The sequence below is a fragment of the Nicotiana attenuata genome, unplaced genomic scaffold, assembly GCF_001879085.1.
Source record: "Nicotiana attenuata strain UT unplaced genomic scaffold, NIATTr2, whole genome shotgun sequence".
In the NCBI taxonomy this organism is placed as follows: domain Eukaryota; kingdom Viridiplantae; phylum Streptophyta; class Magnoliopsida; order Solanales; family Solanaceae; genus Nicotiana; species Nicotiana attenuata.
In genome coordinates this window covers 21,533-48,089 of record NW_017675117.1, presented here as the reverse complement: position 1 = coordinate 48,089, position 26,557 = coordinate 21,533, and the positions used below count along the sequence as shown (strand labels likewise).

Here is a 26,557-nt window from a genome sequence, read left to right as displayed (position 1 = left end):
ATGATAATGTAGATTTGGCTGCGAGAGAGGCAGCCCAACTAAGAGAAAAGAACTGATCAGGATGCTGAGGAAGCAGCTCTTCGAGATGCACAAATTGCCTATGAAGAGGAGAGGGCTCGGAGAATTGCTCAGAATCAGCCTTTGGTTCCAGACCAGTTCGGAAACATAACCGGTGCTGGGAGACCACTTAGTGATTACGCTAGACCCGTCTACAAGCAAGGCTTATCAAGTGTGAGACCACCTCCAGTTGCAGCCAATAATTTTGAGCTGAAGGAAGGGTTGCTCCAAACCCTCCAAAATAGCTGTGTCTTCAGAGGAAAGATGAACGAAGATCCAAAAAATCATCTGATGGACTTCGAGGAGATTATGAACATATTTCAATACAATGGTGCGTCACAAGATGCAATTTACTTAAGGGCATTCCCCTTCACACTCAAAGATGGCGCAAAGCACTGGCTTCGAAGCTTGCCCCAGGGATAAAATAGAAAATGGGTGGAGATGACCAAAAAATTTCTTGATAAATATTTCTCCTCAGCTAAAACGGGCAAGTTTAGAAGAGAAATTCATAACTTCTGCCAGAACGAGACTGAAACTGTGTTTGAAGCTTGGGGGAGGTTTAAGGAGATAGTGCAAAAGTGTCAACATAGCGGAATTGAACTCTGGATGCAACTCCAGGATTTTTGGGATGGATTGACACCGGCCTCACAGAGAACATTGAGCAATGAAGCTGGAGGCCCGTTGATAAAGAAGACTCCAGAGGAGACAATCACAATTCTAGATGAGTTGTCTGAAGATGCAAATCAGTGGCCCTCTCAGATTGCTGAAAGAATAAGAGCAACTAGTATTCACCAGGTTGATGCTAACACATCTGTGCAGGTACAACTTGATTCCATGGCAAAAGAAATAAGGAAGTTGACCTTAGCTTCGATACATAATGAGCCTCATGCAGCATGTGACATATGCGGAGGACGACACCCTACTCGTAGTGTCAAACCTCAACTGAGGAAGTTAATGCTGTGGGTAATTATAACTTCAATGCAATAGGTCAAAAGCACCCTGGTTTCTCATGGAGTTCACCTGGGGGTACAGCAAATGCATGGCAACAAAACAACCCCAGATTTCAAGGACAAGGAGCTCCAAGCTTCCAAAATCAGTAGAGGCCACAGTTTCAGTCTTAACATCCAATTCAGTCTGGGTTAGAAGATCTAATGAAGTCCTTCATTGTCAAGACAGATGAGAGATTATATGCTCATGGTGCAGCTATCGAAGAACTTGGGACAGGTTTGCGTAACTTGGAGAGACAAGTGGGACAAATTGCAACTATATTGTCTGAGAGAATCCCAGGTACTCTGCCAGCTGATACTGAAAAGAATCCCAAAGAAACGGTAAATGTTGTGACCTTGAGAAGCGGGCAAGTGTGGAAAGATCCCACTCCAGTCCAAAAAGAAATAATACCTGTAAAAGAAAGTGAGGGGCAGCTGAAAATTGAAGTTGATAAGAAGAAGAAAGGCAAGAAGGAAGCTGATATAAAGAAGAAAGAGGAAACTTCGAGAAGGGAGAAAGCTAATGAAAAGAGCAAGCACATGCCTGCTCTACCTTTTCCCCAAAAGCTCTATAGAGAAAAGCTGGACAAGCAGTTCGAGAGATTTCTAGATATGCTGAGACAGGTTAATGTAAATTTGCCATTCACAAAAGTTCTCTCCCAAATGCCAGCTTATGCCAACTTCTTGAAAGGGATCCTTACAAAGAAGTGGAAGATGGAAGAAACCTCAGTGGTCAAGCTCACAGAGTATTGCAGTGCAATATCGCAAAATAAACTCTCACAAAAGTGTAGAGATCTAGGGAGTTTTACGATACCTTGCTCTTTATGCACTCTTAACTTTGATAAATCTTTATGTGATTCTGGTGCCTCAATTAATCTAATGCCTCTGTCTATTTATAGGAAGCCGAAGAATGAGCTTGGAGAGATAATTCCTGCACCAATATCTTTGTAGCTGGCTGACCAAACGACTATAATACGCGAGGGGATAGTGGGATGTCTTGGTGCGGGTGGATAAGCTTGTATTTCCTGTAGACTTTATAGTAGTGAAGATGGAGTAGAACAAGGAGGTCCCCCTTATCTTAGGAAGACCATTCTTAGCAACGGGTAGAGCAATATTGGAGAAAACTTATGCTTAGAGTGGGTGATAAGACTGTGACGTTCAAGATGGACGGGGGTGAGAAAGGAGAAACCAACTGCAAGTGTTGAATGGAAGGTGAAGAGTTCAAGAGATAAGGCCCAGTGAGTGAGAAAGACAAGTGTGAGGTGTACCCCAAAAAGGTTGAGAAGAAGATGTCTGCGTGGATGTGCGCACTAGTTTGGGCGCGTGGAATGGAGCCCGACTTCGACTCAGACCCCGACTAGAGATTCAGGGAAGTTTTCTCTACCTTATGCTTTTTAATTGTGTGTCATGGGGACATGCCACAACTTAAAGTGTGGGGTAGGGGATATTTATATGTTGTATGTATATTAGTTGTAGTTTCATTTTATTAGTAGTTGTAGTTAAACAAAATTGAAAAAACCATAAATTTTTTAAAATTTTCGACTTTTCTCGACGATGGATATCATTCGACGAGTTTCTTGAGGGATTAAAGTCGAAGGAAAAATACCAAAAAGATTTTCTTTGTAGGTAGTGTATTAATTCCCCCTTGGTTCTTTGTGCCGCGGTTCTTTTCCAAGGGTTTTGTTTGAACCGGGTATAGTTAGTTTTTATTTTGTTAGGTGTGAAAACCTTGTGTTATGATTTGAATTGGAATCAATATCTCTAGACTTTATTATGCCTTGAGAATAGTAAGTGCTTTAGTTGTGACGCTTAGGCTCAGTTTTTGACTCTTGTATAAGTACCTTAAACTGTATGATCTTAACTGTGCTTAACTGCTTTGACTAGAGTGTCTTGATGAGTCCGATCCTGAGTGAGTTATGTGCCATGTGTGTGGGAGGTTTAGTGTTATTCTGTGCATTGCATTTGATGTCTAGAACTTGCCTCGTATGTTTGCAAAGCGAAATAGTAAGTTTGTTTAGTCTTGGAAGTGATATAGGCATTTCTTTGTTGAGCTAGTTATATGCTATTACCCACCTAATTGTGATGTATCTTAGTTAACCCCTTCGAGCCTGTAATCTTGTTTTCTTGGGTAACCACATTACAAGACTTACCCATTTGTTTTAATTGACCGTCTACTTGAACCTTGTACCTCCCGTGAGCACTTGAAATTCTTATGAACTTTGTAAAAGTTGTAGTGTGGGGTGGTTGGTTTGGCTTTTGAGTGAAACTAATGAAATAAGGAAAAAGGTGCACTGTTTTGAAAAAGTAAGAGCCACTTGAATTGAATAAGAAAAGAAAAAATATAGTTATATTGTTGTGCAAAATATTCTTTGATAGTGGCGACTCTTGTTGTAAATGTACTTAAAGAAGTAGGGAGTTAATGTATATTGATGTGAAGGTGGAGTATTATTTGACATAAGTGTGGGGTTTTGAATATTAAAGTGTATGTATTAAAGTGCTTGTGGAGGTGTAGTCACTATTATATCTAAATGTATCCTACCCGTCCCGTAGCCTACATTACAACCAATTAAAGTCTTACTTGATCCTTGACTGAATGAGCTCAATTAGTAGAGTAGTACACTAAGGAAAGCCTATGGTTCATCTTTTGTGGCATATGAATTTTGTTTCTGAGAGTGAGTGAATTCGTTCTATCTTGAGTTCCTAATTGTTCTTAATTCTGATTGTGTGTGGAACTACTCTCAATGTTTGTGTGAGGGCACTTGATTCATGAAGGAGAGGTAGCGTCATTGACCTCTATGTTAGAGTAAGTGGGTGAGTTATAAATAATGCATGGTACTTGTGAGTCAAATTTTGAGGCAAGGATGTTACACTATTGTGCTAAGTCTATTTTAAATATTCTTGGTGTACTGGGTTAGGAGAGTTGTTTAAAAAGGTCGTGTATATATGAAGTGTAGTCTGATTGCTCGAGGACAAGCAATGGTTTAAGTGTGGGGTGTTGATGGTAGGCTATAATCTCGCGTTTAGTCGCTTATTGCACTCTAATTTACTATACTTTAATTGAGTTTGAGCTTTAATTGCTAGTGTTTTGCACTAATTGTGTATTTTACGCCTTGTAGGAGTGATTCCGAGTGATGTAAATGTTACGGAACGAATTTGAGCTATTTAGAGCTTTAAAGTTCGAGTAAAAGCCCATGGGATTAAGCCGAGATCGTGTTCGGGGGTCGAGAACCACGTCTGGATATCAAAAATCAAGAAAGAAACTGGACTCTAAGAAATCACCACAGCCGCGGTGTGTGGGACGTCGCGGTTGTTCATTTTGCTGCTGCCTTGAAATTGCACACTCTCTGATAAGTTTCACGACCACACCGCATGGCGCGTCGCTCCATGCGGCGCGCCTGTGCATTTTTTACAGAGTAACAATCCTATTTCGGTTAGGAGAAGGTGGTTTCATTTGGGCCCGATGCTACTTAGTATACATGTAAAATGTTATTTTTGGTACCTTTTGACACATTTTAGACTTAAGGAATCTAAGGATGAGGTGGAGAAGCAATAGCACAAAGATTTCATCATTCAATCCTTACTCAAGATAAGAGTTTGGACCATTTTGTATTTCCTTTAACTTAAACATATTTATTATGAATTACTCCATATCCATGGAGTAGTTCTCTTTAGGGTTTGATGGATTTGGTGTACTGATGCTTGTTTGTGGATTATAACTCTAGTTTTTATGTATTGAATCATTTTGGATGTTTTAATCGTTGCATCTGTATTTACTAGTTCATGTAATCGAGAGAGGCATAACTTGTGATATCTTTGCATTATATTTTGTTGGTTGAAGTCATTAATTCTTCTTAGTAATCAGAAGAGGCTAGTTGAATAGTTTATTAAACCTAGTTAGGAGGATAATCGAGAGAGGTTCTCCTAAAGACCAATCCACTACGAATTCTTGCATATCTTCACGTGCTTAAAATTGGTTCATCTCGTGAGGTTGAGACTTAATCGAGAGAGGAGTTTCTACTAAACAATTGAACAAATAACCAAGTGAATTCGAGAGACTCACTTGAACATTAGAAGTAAATTATCTAGAGTTAGATCCCGGACATTTATCTTGCACCTATCCTATCAACCCTATCTTCTCCCGTTGATAACTTCCTTTGCTTATTACTTGCATTGTTTGTCACTAGTCATTAGTTTAGACTCTTAGTTAAATTTGGTTTTAATCACATAAATCTCAATTGTTGATCATCTTGGATAGCAATCTAGCTACAAACTTCGATAATACTGTTTAACTCCAGTCGTTGTGGATACGATATTATATTTTATTATAATCGACTATCGAGCATATTTTAGTGTGTGTTTTAATTTGCGCTCGTCGCCAATCTATCACTTTATCTTTTTAAAAGAAACATATGTTGAGGAATATTTTATATGAAAAAGGTTAAATATTATTTGATTTGTCTACCTATATTGTAGTATAGTTCATTAATTTTATTTATAAAAAAAGGAAATGTGCTACGTATTTATTTATTTACTAGGGATATAATTTATTTTTAGTTTCTTGGATTATTTCAAACTTGCATTAATATAATAGCATAAGCATAAATTTTGAAGGATAATTTTTTCTTTAATTAAGCTAATGCATGCATTAAAACCCATTGCATTGTTAATGCCATGGTTTCGTATACATTAGTTATGCATAGGATAATACCAAATAGGGTGTATAACCAATGCTTGCATAACTTATGCATAAGTTCAAAAGATGTACCAAACAAGATAATATTAATACACTATACTAATGCATGCATTATTTTATCTAATGCATCCTACCAAACGACCCGTAACGGCGATAATTTTTTTAGTACTCCTTCCTTGCGTAGATAAGTGATAAGGCAAACACAGAATCTAACTTAATATGGGAGGCAACAGGTAAGGATAAGGTTTGTAGGAGTATGGTAGATTGGTAGGTATAGTTGATAATGTACCAAATATTAAGCGATGGGGAACTTCTTGACAAGACTGCTACTCTACTAGCATCCAAAAGAGATGTACTGTTTTTGACATAATGCCATCTTTATCAATAATTTGAGATTGTTTGTTTTTTATTTCAAGCAATTTCTAAATGTATATAGTGCAATTTTTAGACGTTAAGGGGTCATTAACAATAGAACTAAATGGAGTATATTAGCAATGCTGATATTAGGATTAGTTATGTTAGAATTATTTTCTTATGAACTGTTTGATTTGGTGTATTAAAATTAATATGCATTACATAATCTTTGTTAAAAAATATTTTCTTACAAAAATACCCTCTGCATTCTTTAACTTTGTATGTTTTCTTTGCAAAGCTTTAATTATTCTTTCTTAAAAACGAAATACAAAAAAATCTTAGTACTCTCATTTACACTATTTGAGTAAAAATTGTCTATCTTGATAAATTGGAAATGACGTGATCCATACTATATAAATATAGAGCATGAAAGCCAAATAAAATATAGTCTACACTCCAACTAACAAACAGAAATATGGTAAAATCCCAATATTAAACGACTAGAAAGAAAACTTGAAGAACTGTCACAGTAACTATATACTTCCTCCATTCATTTTTACTTGTCCGTTATATTAAAAATATATTTTCATTTTTATTTGTCCACTATATGAAATCAAGAGAAAGACAATTTTTTATTTTTTATTTTACCCTAATCATTAACTACTTATTTCCAAATTACTATTTTTCAAGATCTTTTGAAATGCTATAATTATTAGGGGTTATATGGTAATATACATACTACAATTATTATTTTTTAAGAGGCGTGAAAAGTTCAAAGTGGACAAGTAAAAATGAACGAAGGGAGTAATTACATATGCACTTAATATTTATATTGGAATTAAGCTATTTAATAAATACTTAATTACACAAAAAAATCTAGCCTGCTCGTGCCCACACCAATAATCAGATGTATCAAAAGGACGTGGCGCATCCCATTTGACTGTATGCATGGGGTTATTTTTGTTTGCATTTAATGGAGGTCCGAATCTTAATCATTCATATCTCAGACATTAAGTGCGTTTGTTTTTAAAGTAAGAATCTTAACCATTTATCTATAGATCATTAAGTGTATTCATTTTATTTTTTTAGTTCACAACCACTTAAAGGGTCTGAATAGGTCTTTATGATTAGGATCTATAACAAAAACTTAATTTCATTAATATGCTATCATCCATATTCATTACTAACTACCGCCACCACCTACCATTATCAACTACTACCACCACCACCACCATCCTCAACCATAGCCGCCACCAGTACCACCACTCATCATCCCACCACCATCACCCTCAACCATAACTACATATACTCACCCACTTCAACTACCATAACCAATCCCCATCACCGTCAATAAGCACACCCAGCACTGTCCACTATTATAAACTACCACCACCCACCATTATTAACTATCACCACCCACCATCGTTACCTAGCACCGCTAGCTACTACCTAGAACTACCACCATTAGATTAATTAGTATTTTATTTAAATTTTATGTTTAATTTTAAATAAAGATAAATTTTATATATTCATATGTTAAAAAACAAACAATCTTAATCATTTAGTATTCAGATCTTAATACACATCTTAATATTCAGATGTGCATTTAGATTCAATTGTCTTAATCTTAATACACTATCTTCATATTCAGCTATGTATAGAGATTCAGACGTCTAAATTTAAAAAAAAAGAAAAAAAGAAAAATGAGGCAAATCCTCTTACATTAAAAATCACACTTTGCTTAGTTTCACGCAAGGTTTTAAAAGGCGGGGGCGTGAGGCGAGGCGTTTTACCTCTGACGAGGCGAGGCGTAAGCCCTGAGACATGGGGCGTAAGTCCCATGGATCTTTAAATTTTACTAAATTCATGAATTTTTAAGATAGTATAAAATAAAAAATAATTATAAAAAGTACATTAAAATCACAGAATTATAACAAATAATATATTTAAAATATTAATAAATTATAATTCAACTATGAATAATACGAAAAGTATGACATATATCATAACAAATAGTTGCAATGTCGTTACAACTCAAACATCAAAAGTAATGTATTCGATACGAAATCTTATATGTATCTCTTAAGGAGTAATGGATTTTGAAAGATTTCGATATAATAATTTGATATTTTTCTTAAAATACTCTTTTTATTTAATATGCTTTCTATTTGAAAGAGAATTTTTATAAAAACATAATTCACAATTTAAATATGATTCTCAAGCATCATTCATTTTTAAGTTTCAACAAGTTAATAAAGTGACACATAGTTCACCATACAATACCATGATAACTAATTATTTGTACATAGTTACTAGCTAATACTGAGCTATTAAATTAATAAGTATTGTATCTCGTAAACGTGAAAAAAATAATTAGAAAAATAATTTAAAAAAAATATGGACTATTATATAGTAAAGACATAACAATAGTTAATAAATAAATACTTTTTAAAAGAAAGATTTATTTAAAATTAACTATCATAGTATTCTTAGTGGATAACGTGCAATAATTTTTATTTTAATTATGACGAAACTCCCAACATAATAATTTATACTTAGGAAAAAAGTAATTTTGAGTAGTCAACGATTTATTAAGAAAATTTGAAGATTTACAAGGTTAGTTACATACAATTGCATAAAGTTCTATTAGGCAAGCCCAGTACGCTGGGCGTTGGGCGTGTCCGGGGCGTAAGCCCCGATGGCCGAGGCGTAAGTCTCACGGAACTAAGCCCCACACATAAGCTCAGGGGCGTTTTACGAGTTCTCCGCCCCGGGGCGAGTCCCGGGCGAATCCCAATTCTACCTTTTAAAACAGAGGTTTCACGTCATTGGATAAGAAGAGAGAAACTAGAGGTCCTCCCCCCTCCCCCCTCCCCAAATGGCGCCACTTGCAAATTCCAAATCTAGGTACAACATTGTCAGCCAAAAAAAACCAGCAAAACTTCAAATCAGTTAACTTCCAATTTTTTCTAATGTCTATTCCATTCATGGACTGTATCGTGTTTAAGCATCCATCATTTTCAAGAATCTACATTAGTAAAACATGGGAAAAGATTTGGCAAAGGTTTTGATACGATAATTTTATGTTTACACATATTTATTCATATATTAAAAACAATAGTATTGCTAATTGGGGCAGATTTATAGGCAATATTATGGGGCACGTGAATCTATGATCTTTTCGCAAAATTAAATATTTTATTTACATATTTTTCTAAAATTGATATAATATTAATTGTTGGCACCTATACTCCCACTGAATGTTGCACTTGGTTGAAGATTGAGCTATACAAATAGGAATAGGGAATAACTTCCACTTAATAAATTTTTTCCTCCTTTTTCTAGTAGTGCACTCAAGTACTAGAAATCTTAGATCCGTCTCTAATTGCTAATACTATGATTTGTTATGCATAAGAATAATGCCGAATATAATATATAACAAATATAAGTTGAAAATTAATATTGCCAAACAAAAGATTAACAATATCACTAATACTTATATTATTTTTTATAATACATCCTATCAAACGCCGCCTAATGATGTTCGGTATTCAGTCGATCTCTCTTTTCGGATTTGGCTGTTTGAAGAAAATAAAATTTCTTCTAGTTGAAGGTCAGACAAATCAAAATTTAAATTTATAATTCACTGTTCTTATGATAACAGCCACCTTCACAACCTGCCGTCATAACTAGCCTCCACAACTGCCACTAACCACCTCCATCATCAATATCCACCACCAATCATTTCCACCACTAGTTACCATAATCAATCAATACTATATATTGTTAATCTTCACGTTACAGTTACCACCATGTAAATTAATATTTCGAATATATTGATAAACATTTCGTATTACATATATTTTTTTGAATTATGTGTTTATTTATTTTTAATTAAACATAAATTTTACACATTTAGATTTGAGAAAACAAGAAGTTTTAATTATTTAGTGTTTAAATTAAAATATAATATCTTAATAATTAGATTTGTATTCAAATCTAAACGTTTTAATCTTAATAAAATCAAACACGTCCTTAAATATTCCAAGTTTTTCTTCAATGTCTATGATTTTCATTTTCTAAAAAGGAGCATATATTGACTTTGTAATGTTTTCACCGGTACATTACGAAACTTGATTTGTGGTAAAGTGGATAAAGTAAACCCAATACAAATTTCAGGGTATTACCCGTCCGTCTCTGTTATTTTATGAATAATGAAAACTTTATAGGGACAATCGTGTACTTTTCCTTACGTGGTAAATCCAGCTCTGATTTTGAACATCTGTGTCAAAATTGACAGGAAGGAAAAAAATGGTGTCAGGTTCAACATTCAACTCAAGGTGGACGTGAGCCACTCCACATGTACTAAATTTTCGGCGACCGCCCCACCTGTTTTGTCTTTCAAAGCGGTCTTCTTGAATTTAGGGGTAATTAAGAAGAAGAGGATAAGATAGCTTCCCTATACCCACCCAACCCCCACCCCACCCCACCCCCTCCATTATTTTTCCACAAAACTTTCTCGTGAATCCGCCAATTGGTATTTCGAAACTTCTGTCTCTGTTTGCCTACCAATCTGACCAATCTATTATTGTTTCTCGATTCAAAGGGCTTTCTTTAATTATGGGTCCTCACATTATCTTATTGATTGAATTCTTGTCCCCTCTCACACCATTCTAAAAGTAGAAAAGTTATTTAAGTCTTGTTATTTTTTCTAGCATCCCACAAACTGAAGCTGCTAAACAAGGATGATAACAGAGAAACAAGATTCTGGGTCTCTTGCTCCACTTTTACCTGTGGACCAGAACCAGTTGTATGAGGATGAAAGGTCAGAGGGAGGATCAATTTGTGGTGCAATATTTAATATATCAACTGGCATGGTTGGTGCTGGGATTATGTCGATTCCAGCCACTTTCAAAGTTCTGGGTGTAATTCCAAGTTTTTTTGTTATTCTGTTAGTTGGATATTTTGTTGAGGTGACTGTGGATTTCCTGTTGAAATATACTCATTCGGGCGAGTCGGATTCTTATGGTGGGCTTATGGCTGAGTCCTTTGGGAAGTTTGGTTCTGTTGCTCTTCAGATTTGTGTCATGATCACTAATCTTGGTGCCTTGATTATTTATTTGATTATTATTGGTAAGCAACTACACTAATCCTTTATTTATATATTTTTTTCCAATTCAAACTCGGTGCTTACTACACTGTGGTTAATTATTTCTTGTTTGTCAAATGCTCTTCTCTGTGAGGTGAAATATAGGCTTTCATATTGAGGAGTAAATCACGTTCTAGTATTTTTATTTGGTTGATGAAGGAATAACACTTTTAGTCCATTTGTAAGATTGAAAGGGAGATCTTTTTGGAAGTCATAATGCTATGTTCACCTCCTTGCATATTGGTTTGTGAATTATGTTGATTGATTTGCCATTTGGTTCCTTGTATTTCTTAACGAAGCTGTAATTCTTCATGTAATGCAGTAGATGGAAGTACAATGTGAAAATCTGAGGTTATAGGGCTTCCATCTAAATTTTAGACCCAAAAAAGAAAAAGAAAAAGAAAAAAAGGGAACAGAAGGATGTATGTATTGCTAATTTGTGAATAAAAAGAAAGCAAGAGGATGATTCACTTGTCCGTTATATACGACAACCTAGGAGTTGGTATCACTAATTTATTTTCCCTTTTTGTTTTTGGTTTTACAGGGGATGTGCTCTCAGGAAATAATTCAGATGGATCAGTGCACTTGGGTACTCTACAGGAATGGTTTGGCATCCACTGGTGGACTTCCCGGGCATTCTCACTTCTCTTTGTTGTGCTTTTTGTCATGCTTCCATTGCTCTGTGTTAAGCGCATAGGTTGGTTGAATAATTGCATAAGTGATAAAAGTTCTACTGCTGATTTTATGCATTTCTCTGTTTTCCATGACCTTCATAAACTACACTTGGAAGCTATGTTGCTCGGACTCTCCGAAAATGTGGCCGGACACGTGTTGGATCCTCCAAAAGTAGTGCATTTTTGAAGGATCCGACACGGGTGCGGCTACATTTTGGAGAGTCCGCGCAACATAGCTTGGAAGTGCATAAGCCTAAAGTATACATGATGTGATTTTCTAATCAGGTTGATATCTAATTCCATAAGTAGCTTAACACTTGTATGTGCTATGATTCTGTGCATTAAAGCTGAGAGTAGGTAGACTTGCTACTCCATTAGAATGATATAGAGCTTTTGTTGTATCACTTGACGTTTGATCAAATAACTGCGTGTTATGGCTGGAGTAGCCTTAGGACATTTGTCAAACTGGAGTAGCATAATTTAATATATCTCTGCATATAATGGATTCTAAATTTTATGGTTTTTAACGATCAGATTCACTGAGACATGCATCTGCTATATCAATCCTCCTAGCAGTACTGTTTGTAGTCATATGCTCGATGATGGCAATACATGCAATGTGGGAGGGGAAAACACAAAGGTTACGATGGGTACCAGATTTTTCACATGGAGTTTCCTTTTCTGATCTTTTCACAACCATTCCAGTCTTTGCTACTGCCTTTGGATGTCATGTTAATGGTAAGTCATTCTTTGGTGTATAAAACCCTTTTCGATTTTGACACATCTATGAAAATATGTCCATTTTAGCTATGGAGTTGAAGGTTAGGTTAGTAGTCAATCTTTTAGGTGACATCTTTTGTTCTTTGCTATTTTCGCCCTTTTACATTTTTAACTGTTCACTTCAAGTGGTTATTTTCCTTTGCAGTTCATCCGGTAAGAGCAGAGATGGGAAGGCCATCTGACATGACATCGGCTGTTCGCATTTCTTTAATACTATGTGTTGCCATTTACTTTGCTGTGGGATTCTTTGGCTACCTATTGTTTGGGGAGTCGATTATGGCCGACATGCTGGTCAACTTTGATCAAGCCTCTGATTCTTTAATCGGTACAGTACTTAACGATACTGTTCGATTGAGTTATGCCATTCATCTCATGCTGGTGTTTCCTGTGATGAATTATTCTCTGAGGGTGAATGTGGATGAACTATTCTTTCCTAAGAGACCTCTGTTGGCCACAGAAACATTACGATTCTTTTCCCTTACCTTTGTTTTACTTACATTCATTTATGGAGCTGCTGTAGCCATTCCGAATATTTGGTACTTCTTTCAGTTCATGGGAACAACAACAGTCATGTGCATCATGTTCATATTCCCAAGCTCAATTGTTCTTAGGTATGTACTACAATCATTGTTTCATGTGAAAGAAACTATTCTTAAACGAAAAAGACAGCGAAAGCGACTTGTTCTCTTTGAAATATTAGAGATCTTTTGTAAAATAGAAACTATTTTTTGTTTCCTTTTCTTTAATCAACTATTCCTCTTACTATTGCTAAATTGTTTTTGCAGAGATGCTCATAACATATCTACAACTCGGGAAAAGATATTGGCTGTATTGGTGATTATCTTTGCCATTGGGACTAGTTCAGTTGCCATATACTCTAATATTTCAACTTACATTACCAACAAATGACCAAGTTTGCTGGGTGAAGCACTCTCAGAATTATTGGATTGATGCTGTAAGGTGGTTTAATTATATATAATGATTAGAAGAAGTTGTATTGTGCATTGGAAAATGAGCAAGTCAATGAGAATGGAAACCAACTTGTTCTTTGCAATGCCTACATGGTGTTTTGCTCATCCAGGCAAAGGGGAAAGGAACACTTGGGTATGTATGTCTATGGGCTCTTCTTCTTTTATGCAAAAACCATATGAAGCAACGAAGAAGTTTGAGAAAGCTTTTATCTGTACCTTGGAAAATAGGGAAGTCTTAAATCATCCTTTTGTATGATGTACATAAACACCTAAAGGTGGTGTTATCAGTTGCTCAAATTAGAACACAATTTCTGTGTTGTAGCCACATCCCCCTCCCCGTATTTTTATGTTGATCTCCAAAAAGTAAGCAAAAGGTACAAAAAAAATTGAAGCGACCTTGAATAGCTGGTAGTGTTGGCGGAGTCGGACCCAGGATTTACATTTTATGGGTTCAATCTTTTAGGTTTTTAGTATTGAGCCTATTATAATCTTAAAGTTATGTGTTCATCTCTACTATTTATTGTATTTGTATAAAATTTTATACCTAAATTTGTGTTGCGCGTCAAAATTATGGGTTCAATACCTAACGACGGGTACACCCACCCGAGTATTGGTATCCTCATGAACTCAGTGGCTAATCAGTAAGGCGTGTGTCGTTAGCTTTGGTGCTACCCAGTAGCGATTGGAATTAATTGGTGTTTAACTAGTAGCTTGTCCTAGTTTTTAGTGGAATCTGCGAATATGAGGAATGCATGAGCCAGGTGTTACGGTAATTGCAGTTTATTGAAGAAAAAATAAGGTATGGAGACGTGCCTATTCTCTCTTCTTATGGGACAAAAAGACAATATATAGCCGTTCTGCTTTTCACGATGTTCAGTCACTTCGAACCATTGCTTAAGCATACTAAAAGCTTAACGATATAGATGCCCTCTTTTAGGGTACTTAAAAGGAAAAATGTATATGTATGTTGTTGTAAATTTAGTTGTTTTGAAGATCTACTTAAGTCGTATTCTGCATCCAAGTCGCGCCGCACAAACCTATAATCTCTAAACATATTTGAGAAAGATTTGGATGTAGCTTCTTAGCTACTGTGGAGGCTTCTCCTGCTTCATGTTTTTACCTTCTGGAAATAAAGAAGGAATACGTTAGTTTTTCCAATTCTTAAAAATATATATTCTCAATTTAGACGAGATGATTAAAATTTGGGGAAGCACATATGAGAGAAAATGCTCAAACGAACCAAGATCCAGTGATCCGACTCCTAATTTCTTTGAACCACATATCAGAAGTAGAAAATCATAGATCAGTCAGAATCTTTTGTGTGTGAGTCAGCTCTTTTGGCCTGGAATGATCCTCATAATCCTCTGCGGATATGTTTCTAACTTATTAGTGCCACTCCAAAAGTGTCTTCCTGTCTTTGAGAACGAACCTACTCATTTTTCTGCTCGAAATCTCTTTGCCAGCTAAGGGTGGTTCCTGTTGATTTGTTTAAGCTTCTTCGTTGTCTTTTTTTCCACCTAACCTTTTAACTATTTTGTGTTCTAATTTTTTTGTTAAGAGGCGGAAAATAGACAACGTTTACAGTTTTTAGTCTTTGTAACGTTTTTCTATTTTCTCTCGTGACGAAGTCACTCAAAGTGTTTGACCAAAGTATAGATCTAGGTTCAACCAACTAGATTTTAATAAAGAAGAGTTAACCTTAACCAATAATAATATCCTCAAGACTAGCGGTTTTATTACAACATATATATATATAATTGACCGAATTATAAAGAATGTGAACAATAATAACAAAGTTCAATGATAAAAAAAGATAGGAGATAGCATTAAATAGTAATAAATGGAAATGGATGTCATTTAAGTAAATAAGAATGTGTTTGTCATTCGAAAAAGGGTGAGATCTATGAATATTCTTTCTGACAATGATGAATCATTAATGAGCCTTTGAACACTCAGATTGTTCTTGGATCAAGTGGAAATAATAGACAAGAATCTTAGTAAAAAAATTATTTTTGTAAGCTTGTAATAGGACCAAATTCTCTCTATAAAATCAAAGTGTAATTTACAAATGAATCTCTCATGTCCCCTATCATTGTGTATCTTTCTATTTATCAAGAACACGTTCCTAGAAAACCCTAATAGTACAAGTAAAGAGAATATCCACTATAATATTCCCTTTTGTATCTTATCTTAAAACTAGCCGTTATAACCCTGTCTGAGATGCTCGACCTCAACCTTGAACTACGATGACTCCACGACCCTGACATTGTTCGCATTTCTTCACAAATTCTGAGGCGTCCTTTTTCATGGTGGGCCAATAGTACCCTGCCAGAGTGAGTGTCGCAATGGCCTTCTGGACTTCCTCGAGAACGCGCTGAGTTTGGTTTGGGCCCAAACAATTCGCCAAAGAGTCGTTGTATGTCCTTTTGTACAGGCCGCTACGGAGGAGATTGTATCTGGATGCTTGTATTCTTAGTTTTTTGGATTTCTTTTTATCGTTTGGGAGCACGTCGTCTTGCAAGTAGGCGATAATATGATTACACCAAACCCAGGTTAAGCTTATAGATCTTACCTCGATTTAGTCTAGTGATGAGCTGAGGAGGTGGACTACACTTTTATCTCCGATCGTGATGCTTTTGGTCGCTGCGACCAATTTGGCGAGACTGTTCGCTTCCACATTCTACGCATGCGTGATCAGGTTGAGTTGGCATTCGTCGAACTTGGGCAGCAGCTTACAAATTTCGGTCTGAATATTTTTGCAACCTTTGTTCTTTGATTTGGAAAGTCTCTGTGACTTGGTTGACTACGAGCTGGGAATCACAATGGAGTTTTAGCCGCTTCGTCTCGTCTTCGAGCGCTAGCCTCAATCCTATGATTACTGCTTCATACTCGGCCTCGTTGTTAGTCATATCTGAGCATCTTATGGACTGGCAAATTACTTCGCCGGTGGGGACCTCGAGTACCAGTCCCAGTCCGGATCTAGAAGTGTTAGATGCGCCGTCGGTGTATAGGACCCAGAGGTCTTATGTGGAAAGAAGCTTGGGCGACTTCCTTCTCGACTTCAGGCATTATCTTTGCGCTAAAGTCTACAACGAAGTCAGCAAGCACTTCCAACTTTATCGTTGTTCGTGGCTGATATGTGATGTCGTGCTCACTTAACTCGTGGCCCACTTGGCCAGCCTCCCCGATAACTCAAGTTTATGTAAAATGCTCCTTAGAGGAAAGGTGGTGAAGACCGAGATAGGGTGGCATTGGAAATAGGGTCTAAGCTTTCATGAAGCTACGATAAGTGCCAGGGCTAGTTTCTCGAGGTGTAGGTACCTCATCTCGGTGTCGACGAATGTTTTACTAATGTAATAAATGGGAGATTGCATGCCTTTACTTTCTCGGATCAAGACTACACTTACTACCACTTCGGAGACGGCCAAGTAGACGAGGAGATATTCGCCGGGTTCGGTCTTCGAGAGCAGAGGTGGTGATGACTAATACGCCTTCAGTTCTCACAGAGCTTGTACGCACTCAACTGTCCACTCGAGGCCGTTATCCTTTTTGAGTACACCAAAAAATTTGTGACATCTGTCAGATGACCGCGAGATGAATCTCGATAAGGCAGTGATTCGACTAGTTAACCTTTGAACTTGCTTCTTGGTAGTTAGGAACTCCGGTATCCCTTTGATAGCTTTGATTTGGTATGGGTTGACCTCTATCCCTCGTTGTGATACAAAGAAGCCCAAGAACTTTCCTGAGGCTATCAGACACGCATTTCCTGTGGGTTTAGTTTCATTCCGTACTGTCTCATTATGTCAAAAGCTTCCTTCAAATGGTCAATATGGTCCTCGGCCTTTATGGATTTGACCAGCATGTCATCGATATATATCTCCATGGTCTTGTCGAGCTGATCTTTGAACATTTTCATGACCAATCTTTGATAGGTAGCCCCTGCGTTCTTCATCCCACATGGCATGACCTTATAACAATATGTTCCTCGGTGGGTGATGAACGTGGTTTTCTCCTGGTCGTCTGCTTCCATAAGTATCCGGTTATAGTCCGAGTATGCGTCCAAAAAACTTAACAGCTCGTGCCCGGCCGTCGCGTCGATGAGTTGGTAGATATGTGGTAATGGGAATGAATCCTTCGGGCATGCTTTGTTCAAGTCTGTGAAGTCTACACACATCGCCATTTCCCATTTTTCTTTTTGATCATTACAACGTTGGCGGTCCACTTAGGGTATTTTGACTCCTTGATCGAGCTATTTTCTAATAGTTTCTCCACCTCCTTATGGACGACATCGTTGATGTCGGGATTGAATGTACGTCTAACCTGCCTTACCGGGGGTAGAATAGATCAACATTTAATTTATGTGTGGCGATCTCCTAGGGGATGCCCGACATATCTGCATGGCTGAAGGCAAACAAATCTGCATTGGTTATTAAGAATTGACTGAATTACCTGGTTCTCGGAGTTTGCAGCCGATGTAGGCCTTTTTGATGTAGTCGTTGGGTTCTAATTGAACGGGGTCGAGGTCCTGTACAGTCAAGTCCCCAGCTTCGACCATTTCAGGATCCATGATGACGTCCCTGGTCTTTTCCTTTTTTGACCTCGAACCTGTTGATTACTATGCCTCTTTTTTCTTGTCCTTTTTCTGCTGGGTTGTCGTGCTATCTAAGGTGATGCGGTAGTATTCCCGGGACGTGCGTTGTTTTCCATGTATACTGAATATCCCCCAAGGTGTTGGGAATTTGATTGTTTGGTATAGCATGGAGGGTATAGCTCTCATGGGATGTATCCATGGTCGTCCTACTATGGCATTGTACGCGGTGGCCTGGTCCATGATGTGGAAGGTCGTCTCCGGCGTTATGCTGACAGCCAAGACGGGAACTGTAATTTCTCCCGATGTTCGTTCAACTGCATTATTAAAACAGGTTAGTGTGATATAATGTGGCATTATCTTGTCCTCAAGTCTCATCTGGGTAAGGACTCGGGGATGGATAATGCACTCTCCACTTCCATCGTCTACCATGATACATTTGACATCAGTATCTAAAATGCACAAAGTAATGACGAGAGCATCCTTGTAAGGGAAAGTCAAACCGTCAGCATCTGACTCATCGAAGATGATACTTTCTTCGAGTCCGTTATACCGTTCGTGGTTGATAGATCGTTTGAGCTTGTGAATGGTATTGAATTTAATGTTGTTGATGGAGACGTCACCGCTGCCGCCAATGATCGTGTTGATAGTGCGAGCTAGTGACGGTGGCTTCGGCAGGCTTTGGTTTTCATGACCTCGAGCAAAGTTGTTTCTCCCCTTGGCACTCCGCAGCTCTTTGAGGTATCCCTACGGCAACATGTTTACAACTTCTTGCCTGTGGGCGATTCAAATTATTATTTTGTGTCTACGCTCCTAGTGGAACTCGTAGAGAGCGTCTAATTTTCTGGTAGTAAGATCAGACCTCATTTTTGGCGACCACTTCATCTTCGTTCCGAGTTTCTCCAAGGCATAGACTACTTCTATAGGTGACACACAAAAATTATGAGAAGATAATAAGGGGGGCATACCTAGATTGTTCCGGTGAGTCCCCGTCCTCGGCCTGGATGGCCCTTCATCATAGCGGGAAGACTAGCCCTGACGTATGGTTGATGTCGTTCCCTGTTGGATCGTGAGACAGGGTGATCCCTCCTGATGTTGTTCCTTCGTTCTTTCCTAGACTCGACTTGTACCGAGATGAGTCATTGAGTTGGTCCGTTGGGGTCGTCCTCATCTTCTTGGACTTCGACACAGTAAGCATCGTGGATTTTGTCCCAAGTGGTTGGATAGATATTTCGGCTAAGAAGTTTTCTAGTCATTCTCGAACCATCTCTACTCAACCCGTTTTGAAAAGCCGCGACCGCCATCCCCCTGTATACGTTTGGAAGGGTCATCCTTAATTTGTTTAATCGGGCGAGGAAGTCTCTTAGTCCCTCTCCCAAGGACTGCTTGATCACATATGTCGTTTACTCTTGTTTCGGCTTTCTTGGCTCCGGCGTGCACCGTTACGAACTTAACGACCATTTCCTCGTGGGTTTTTATGGAGCGGGCTCGTAGCTGTAAGTACCATGTCAATGCCCCTCCCGTAAAAGTCTCGCCAAATTTCTTCAGCAAAATGGAGGACACTTGTTCCTTGGTGAGGTTGTTGCCTTTCACGGCGGTGACATAGTGAGTCATATGATATTCGGGGTCGGTCATTCCGTCATATATCCTAAGATACGACGACATTTTAAAGGTCTTTGGTATGGCATGCGGGGCTTCTTCTTCGATGTACGGCTGTTCTACGAACCTGGTGGCGTCCCTCTTTGGCAATAGCTTAGGGGGGCCCGGTATCTTGTCGACTTGTTCTCGGTGTTCTTTCATTTAATCTCTGAGTGCTTTGTTTCATTCTCCATTTCTTCAATCCTCTTTAGAACATCAGTGAGGACGTTGTCACCTGCATTGTTAGTGATATTGTGAGTTATACCTCGTGTTGGAGGGTCCGGTTGATCGCCCTGTTCGTCTGCTCGTTGCACTGTGTGGGTTCTTGCGGTTTCTGTAGCCGTGCATGGAGTGGGCTTGTTGATCATGCTTACTAGCGTATCGGTCAACCAAGCTTCGAGGAGCTTTTTCATGGCCGGTGGCATCCCGTCTTCTGGGGACGTGGAAGCCCCTTTTCCAATTGGTTTTGTTATGCTACAATAAGGGGTGGGGGGGGGGTGGGGTGGGGGTGGGGGGAGGGAACCTCTCGCGCTTGGGGGAGGCAGTGGGTGTCACATCATTGCCTAATGTCTCGCAACTCTCGTTGATAGCATTCATGAGGTTGCTGGGGAAATTGCCTGTCACTTTAGTCCTCTCTCCTCGGTGACCTGCTATGTAGTTTTCTGTATGTACAAAGAAACAGACAAATCTCGGGTATTTGTTAGGTTAGTGACTCACGTAAACTGTAGATCTTAAAGAAAACTAAAAACTTAGCTAAGGAGTCCCCACAGACAGTGCCAAACTATTTGACCAAAAATATAGATCTTGGTTTGACCAATTAGATTTTAATAAAGAAGGGCTAACCTTAACCAAGAATAATATCCTCAAGAGTAGGTTATCAGTTTTATGACAAGTAACATATATATTTGGCCGAATGATAATGAATGTGAGCAATAATAACAGAGTTCAATGATAAAAAAAGATAGGAGATAGCATTAAAATGTAATAAATGACAATTGATAGCATTTAAGTAAATAAGAACATGTGTGTCACCCGAAAAGGAGTGAGATATCTGGATATTCTTTCTGACAATGATGAATGATTGATGAGCCTTTGAACACTTAGGTTGTTATTGAATCCAGTGGAAATAATAGACAAGAATCTTAGTAAAAAGGTTGTTTTTGTATGCTTGTAATAGGACCAGATTCTCTCTATAAAGTCAAAGTGTAATTTACAAATGAATCTCTCATGTTCCCTACCATTGTGTTTCTTTCTAGTTATGGGGAACACATTCTAGATAACCCTAATAGTACAAGTAAAGAGAATATCCACTAGAATAATCCCTTTTGTGTCTTATCTTAAAACTAGCCGTTATAACCCTGTCTGAGATGCTCAACCTCAACCTTGGACTACGATGACTCCACGACCTTGATCTCTGCTGACTCTTCGACCGCACCCTTCATCTCTTCGAGGCTACCTCGACCTAGGGCAGATCTTTATGGAGACTTATTGATAACACGTGGCGGCCGATAAAGGCTATCATGGTGATGACATATCTTGTCTATATCAAAGATATTTTTTGGCCCATACAAAAAACGAATTACAAAAAGCTCCTGAATTTTGTTTCCTTAACTTTCTTTGTTTGCATATCTAGTGATTTTGTACTGGTAAATAGGGCAAGTAGTGAGTACAAAGTAAGGTAGAGTCGTATAGTTCATTTCCGTGTCTTGAAAGTCAAAACTTGTGGTAGAGATGATAACTGTAGCTTTGTAACTTTGCCCCTTACTCTTTAATTTTTTGGAATTGAATCATTGAGTGTGTGAAGCATATTATTAAGCAGTATATATACGGAGAGTAAGTCAATATGGTCATCTATTTAAATTTTTTAGAGAATTCACGAAGAAGATTTAAAACCTGCTTCACCAGAAAGTCCAGAAATCAAATTTACCTACCATTGGCACTTACTCACGGGCCAACCTTGAACTATTATTTTTGTCTTTATCGGACGTCCAACTCTTTTCCTCCACACGACAAAGATAGTGATGTTCAATTTTCACTAATAGGTAGTACAAGCTTACAGCCGCATTTAGTTCCAGAGGCATCTTTTGTTTCCATGAGATCTCAAGAAGGTATAATTAAAGAGAACCAAACAAGCATATAAAACTGTTAAAGAAGGAATTATGACTAATTAATAAATATAATTTCATGAATCAAATGGACTTACCATGTGATCATGACCGTAATGAATCATGTTGCTTGTCTAATTATTGTCCTAAAGTACTGTTAACTCAGAGGGTGACCCAAGGCCCATTAGTCGGATATTTGTGTCCTTTGTACATTTAATATTTCTCACCTGTCACTTTGGTGAAAAGAAAAACTGTCATTTTTGCCGCGTCTCTGTGCACCCCTCATACTTCCAAACTAACTCACCACCATTCTATAAGCTTAACTTTACCGCTCAAGTCATTCACATTATTGAAGAATTTGCATTTACTCACTATAGACTTGCTCCATTTTGGTAAATTTAACTTATAGGTCAAGTGTTTTTAAGGGCATACCAAAAACAGCCAACATAATAGAAGACGTGCCACTGATGGGCCCGGTCAAAAATGGCACCGGCGCTGACGTGCCACTGCTGGGGGAGAAAAGCTCTCCGACGAGGGAGAACCGGCGGCTGATATGGAGGACAGTGTTCAACGTGTCGACAAGTATTATTGGTGCTGGAATCATGTCAGTCCCTGCAACTATGAAGGTCTTAGGTGTAATTCCAGCATTCTTGTTGATTGTTCTGGTTGCTATATTAGTGGGACATTTAGGTTGATTTCATGTTAAGGGTTGATGAGAGAGAACTTCTAAAAGACAGCTTCTTTTGCAGTACAAATTTGTGTCATGATCACCGCTCTTGGTTGCTTGATCATACCTCATTATTATTGGTATTGTTTTACCAAAAAAGAGTTAAACCTTTTCTTAAAACGAATTAATAAGAAAACAGGGGGTGAATCCTAATTAAATATAATAACTAGTAGATCTGAAGACTTAATGCATTAACGATATAGGGTCATGTCAGATAATATTGAATGCCGATTAAGAGTGCTCAATGATTGTCACTGAATGCAATAAAAAAAGCCTGCACTGAATGTAGACAATGGCAATAAATGTTATAAGAAGGAACTTGTCAACCAAATGTTAGATGACTTGTATGATTCTCCTTCCTGACAACAATGTGGGGACAATACGAAATGAAGGTAGACAAGAGATTCTTGGATCTTGTGAGTAAGGGATATATGTTGAATAATGGAATCGGTGGACAAGACAAGTTTTGTATATTCTCTGTAGTCAACCTTTATAATGTGTTCTTATTCCAAAAGTGAAGATCCCCTTTTTGTTCTCTGTCTCTTACTAATTATAGGGGATATTCCTAAGAAACCCTAAAAAGTACAACTGAAAGAATATTCAATGGAATATTCCTTCTTTCTATTCTAAATTTATTCTACCGTTGCTTCGTACATTCTTTACTTGACCTCGGCACCAATCCTTCTTAAGACGACTCCTCGCCATTGTGCCGTGGTCGGCTTAATCCTCGACCACGTCCATTTGCAATTATAAGTCCAGTCCAAATTTTGACTAATACAGTTAGTCCCTTCGCTTGTTGAGGTCGTGATCTTGGACGTCCTCGATGAGCGTATTCTGTCTGCAACCGTTCAGAGGAAATTTGGTCGTGATGATTGAATGGAATCGGCCGAGGTCGAATTGGCGGCGTTGTCAGCGAAGCTGTGGTTGGTGTGGCTGACGTAGGATGACGTCATGGCCACGCGCGTCATCATTACGCGCCTTCCCAATGCAGTGTCTGTGCTTCTGTCGCTTCGATTTTGGTGCCATTAACAGCTCTTTGCATCGATTCTGGTGTCACCCAACCCTATAAATAAAGGATAGGGGCTTTATTTTTGAAACTTTTAGCATTTCCCATTTTGTATGCATATTGTTCTTCTTTGATCTTCTTCTCTGATCTCCACTTCCGATTTCTTGCAGCTTCCTAAATTCTAGTCCCTAATTACTTTCCCGGTTGATATCTTCTTTCTCCAACTTTGGTCTACACACTTTACTCATGGAAATATCTCAAATTCCCCTCATATTCACGACGGAGTCTCCGATGCCACTCCTTTATCGGTGCTCATTCCTCCCGGCGGTGAGGAATCCATGGTTGAGGAGGAAGAAAGCTTCCCCACCGTGGAGGAGGTGGTTCCCAAGAATCCTTTGGTCAGAAATGACTTCCCAAAGGAACCTGCTTCCGCTCCTGCTCAGGAGCTTTCTAAGACGGGGCCACGTCAAATAGCCGACCTCCGGTCCAAATATCGTATTCCTTCTCATGTCAAAATTGTTCCGGCGGGAGGCGACATAGTACAGGTTTACCGACCCGGATATTGTGCTTTCTACATTTATCCGTTCCTAGTTGGTTATTCTCTTCCTCTCCCCCTATTGTCCTGGGATTTGAGACAGCATGGTCTCGTGATACAAGGCCGCCCGGGATGAGTGCGGATTGAGTTCGTTATGTGTTAACTGGAGTTATTGTTATTTCTAAGACAAGTTAAGGATGGGTTAGAAGAAGTCAGATCTGTTAGCCATGGTTGAATTGGCAGGATGGTGGTGGTGACCAGTACCTCCAGCGTGATTAGATTATGCACGTGAATTGTTCTTCTTGTTGTTGTTAATTTTTTGGGTGGTTCCAGCTCTTGTGGGAGGTTGTTTTAACTGGTTTAAGTTCTTTAAAATACTCTCTCAAGGTTTTCATATCAACCCTAGGTTATTTCAAGTCTTGCAAATGGATTTACACCATATTTCAACATCAATAGTTAGTTCTAGTGCAGAACAACACCTCTTTGAGGTTGTGTTGTCCTTGAGGATAGTTATGGGCTGTGTTTGGCTGAAATTTCAAGTTTTTGCTACTGGCTAAGGTTATTATAATAGACTACTAAATGTGCTTAAGCTTTCTTGTAAGTTGGTTAAGTTGTTAGGAGGATAAACTACAAGATAATACTTGGATTAGCTTAAGTCACTTCTATGGTTGTATTGCCATTGAGGGTTGTTGTAAGCTAAATATAACTTGGATTTCGACTTGAAGCTACTCTAGAAGGTATTTTTATTGTGTTCTTGCATGTGCTTAAGGTTATCTTGATTTTGATTAAGTTAAATGGATGGACTAACATGAACTAGTGAATAAAGTTGCTAATTGAAGATAGTTGGAGTTGTGGATTGTTTCCTTTGTTATAAATATATGATATAAGGATGGATAATTGATGAATGACTTCATTATCATGTTCATGATGTTGTTAAGTCAATTTAAGAAGTCTATAAGGGGTAATAATGGGGTTGAAGGGTGCTGAAGGGATTCAATCCGAGCTTGCCGCTCATTGTGATATGTTGATGACTTGTTAATAAAATATTTTGTACCCTATTGTTGATGTTGTTCTTATTTTATTTCTCTGGTTGTTGTTGTTGGTATATGGTATTGGAGGAGGCCCTCGTTACAAGGGAGATGCTGCCCAAATTTACATAAAACGAGCTACTAGCTTAAGTTACAGACTTAGCCTTTACTCAGCACTGATTTTGAATCTCTTTATGCTATGGTAGACTGAGTTGAGTTGTTTGAAGATTGCTTGGAAAATATTAAAGATTCAACGAGGTTAGGGTATGTTAAAGCTAAACCTTTCCTTCATTTTGGTATAGTCCTGTAACTACATGAGTTAGATAACGAGGCATAACGAGAAGTTCGTATTCCTGAACTTATGTACATTATCCTAGTTTCATAAGTTACAGTATTCCCCCTTATCGAGACTTTATATTCAGTTAAGTGTTGTCTTCTTCCAATCAAGAGAGCAGAGGGTCTCTCTCTCTCTCTCTCTCTCTCTCTCTATATATATATATATATATATATATATATATATGTATGTATATATAGTATTTTAACCACCATCAGGCTATAATCGATGGGCAGGCCTTTATTGGGCAACCCTGATCATATAGTAAGTTATATACCGAGCCTACTATGGTCGAGCGCCTATGAGCGAGCCTAGAATGGCCGAGATACAGAGCCTAGTATGGCCGAGCGCCTACGAGTGAGCCTGCTACAGTAGAGAAGTTACACATACCGAGCCTTATAGGGCCTGACAACTATTTTACATACTATATTGAGAGAGTTGAGTCAGTATCAACAGGTAAGCATATCTTCAGATTATTTTTGACTTCCAGTTACTTTCAGTTATTATATTATCAGTTTAGTTTCACATATCAGTTATTCATCTGCCTTACATACTCGGTACATTATTTCGTAGTGACGTTCCTTCTACCGAGGATGCTGCATTTCATGCCTGCAGGTCGTGATAGACAGCTGGTTAGACCTTCCCAGTAGATAGAGTCAAACATCAGCTTGGTTGGTAAGCTCCACTTCCTCGAGGTTACCAGGTCTATACCTTGGAGTCCATTTTATATATACAGGTTTGCACGGTAGGTCAATGCCCTATCCCGATCATGATACAGTTCAGCTATCGCTAGAGGCTTGTAGACGAGTCCTGTATATTTTGTCTATCAGTAGATGTTCATGGCGGCCTCATCAGCCTCTCTCTCTCTCTCTCTCTCTCTCTCTCTCTCTCTCTCTATATATATATATATATATATATATATATATATATAT

The 26,557-nt window shown here is 38.2% G+C and overlaps 2 protein-coding genes and 1 pseudogene across 2 annotated transcripts; all 3 read left to right on the top strand.

The window, feature by feature from the left end:
- The first annotated feature begins 498 nt into the window (after window positions 1–498).
- On the top strand, window positions 499–1,994 carry LOC109219679. Its single transcript, XM_019384151.1, has 2 exons — window positions 499–1,020; window positions 1,191–1,994. The coding sequence occupies exons 1-2, from the start codon at window positions 499–501 to the stop codon at window positions 1,992–1,994; spliced, it is 1,326 nt and encodes a 441-aa protein (XP_019239696.1).
- An 8,360-nt stretch (window positions 1,995–10,354) lies between these two features.
- On the top strand, window positions 10,355–14,177 carry LOC109219680 (putative sodium-coupled neutral amino acid transporter 7). The gene is made up of 5 exons (XM_019384153.1): window positions 10,355–11,223; window positions 11,784–11,936; window positions 12,448–12,651; window positions 12,839–13,304; window positions 13,479–14,177. The coding sequence occupies exons 1-5, from the start codon at window positions 10,836–10,838 to the stop codon at window positions 13,600–13,602; spliced, it is 1,335 nt and encodes a 444-aa protein (XP_019239698.1). The 5' UTR covers window positions 10,355–10,835; the 3' UTR covers window positions 13,603–14,177.
- An 8,285-nt stretch (window positions 14,178–22,462) lies between these two features.
- The window catches only part of LOC109219678, a 14,912-nt pseudogene continuing 10,817 nt past the window's right edge, over window positions 22,463–26,557 (top strand).

What these genes read in the sequence shown, in the direction of transcription:
- LOC109219680 (XM_019384153.1), top strand. Translation starts at nt 10,836, where the DNA reads ATGATAACAGAGAAACAAGATTCTGGGTCTCTTGCTCCACTTTTACCT. An exon ending in GCTCTGTGTTAAGCGCATAG is followed by an intron (nt 11,937 to 12,447) that starts GTTGGTTGAATA and finishes TTTAACGATCAG; the next exon opens with ATTCACTGAGACATGCATCT. An exon ending in CTTTGGATGTCATGTTAATG is followed by an intron (nt 12,652 to 12,838) that starts GTAAGTCATTCT and finishes TTTCCTTTGCAG; the next exon opens with TTCATCCGGTAAGAGCAGAG.
- LOC109219679 (XM_019384151.1), top strand. Translation starts at nt 499, where the DNA reads ATGACCAAAAAATTTCTTGATAAATATTTCTCCTCAGCTAAAACGGGC. An exon ending in TGAGGAAGTTAATGCTGTGG is followed by an intron (nt 1,021 to 1,190) that starts GTAATTATAACT and finishes CATCCAATTCAG; the next exon opens with TCTGGGTTAGAAGATCTAAT.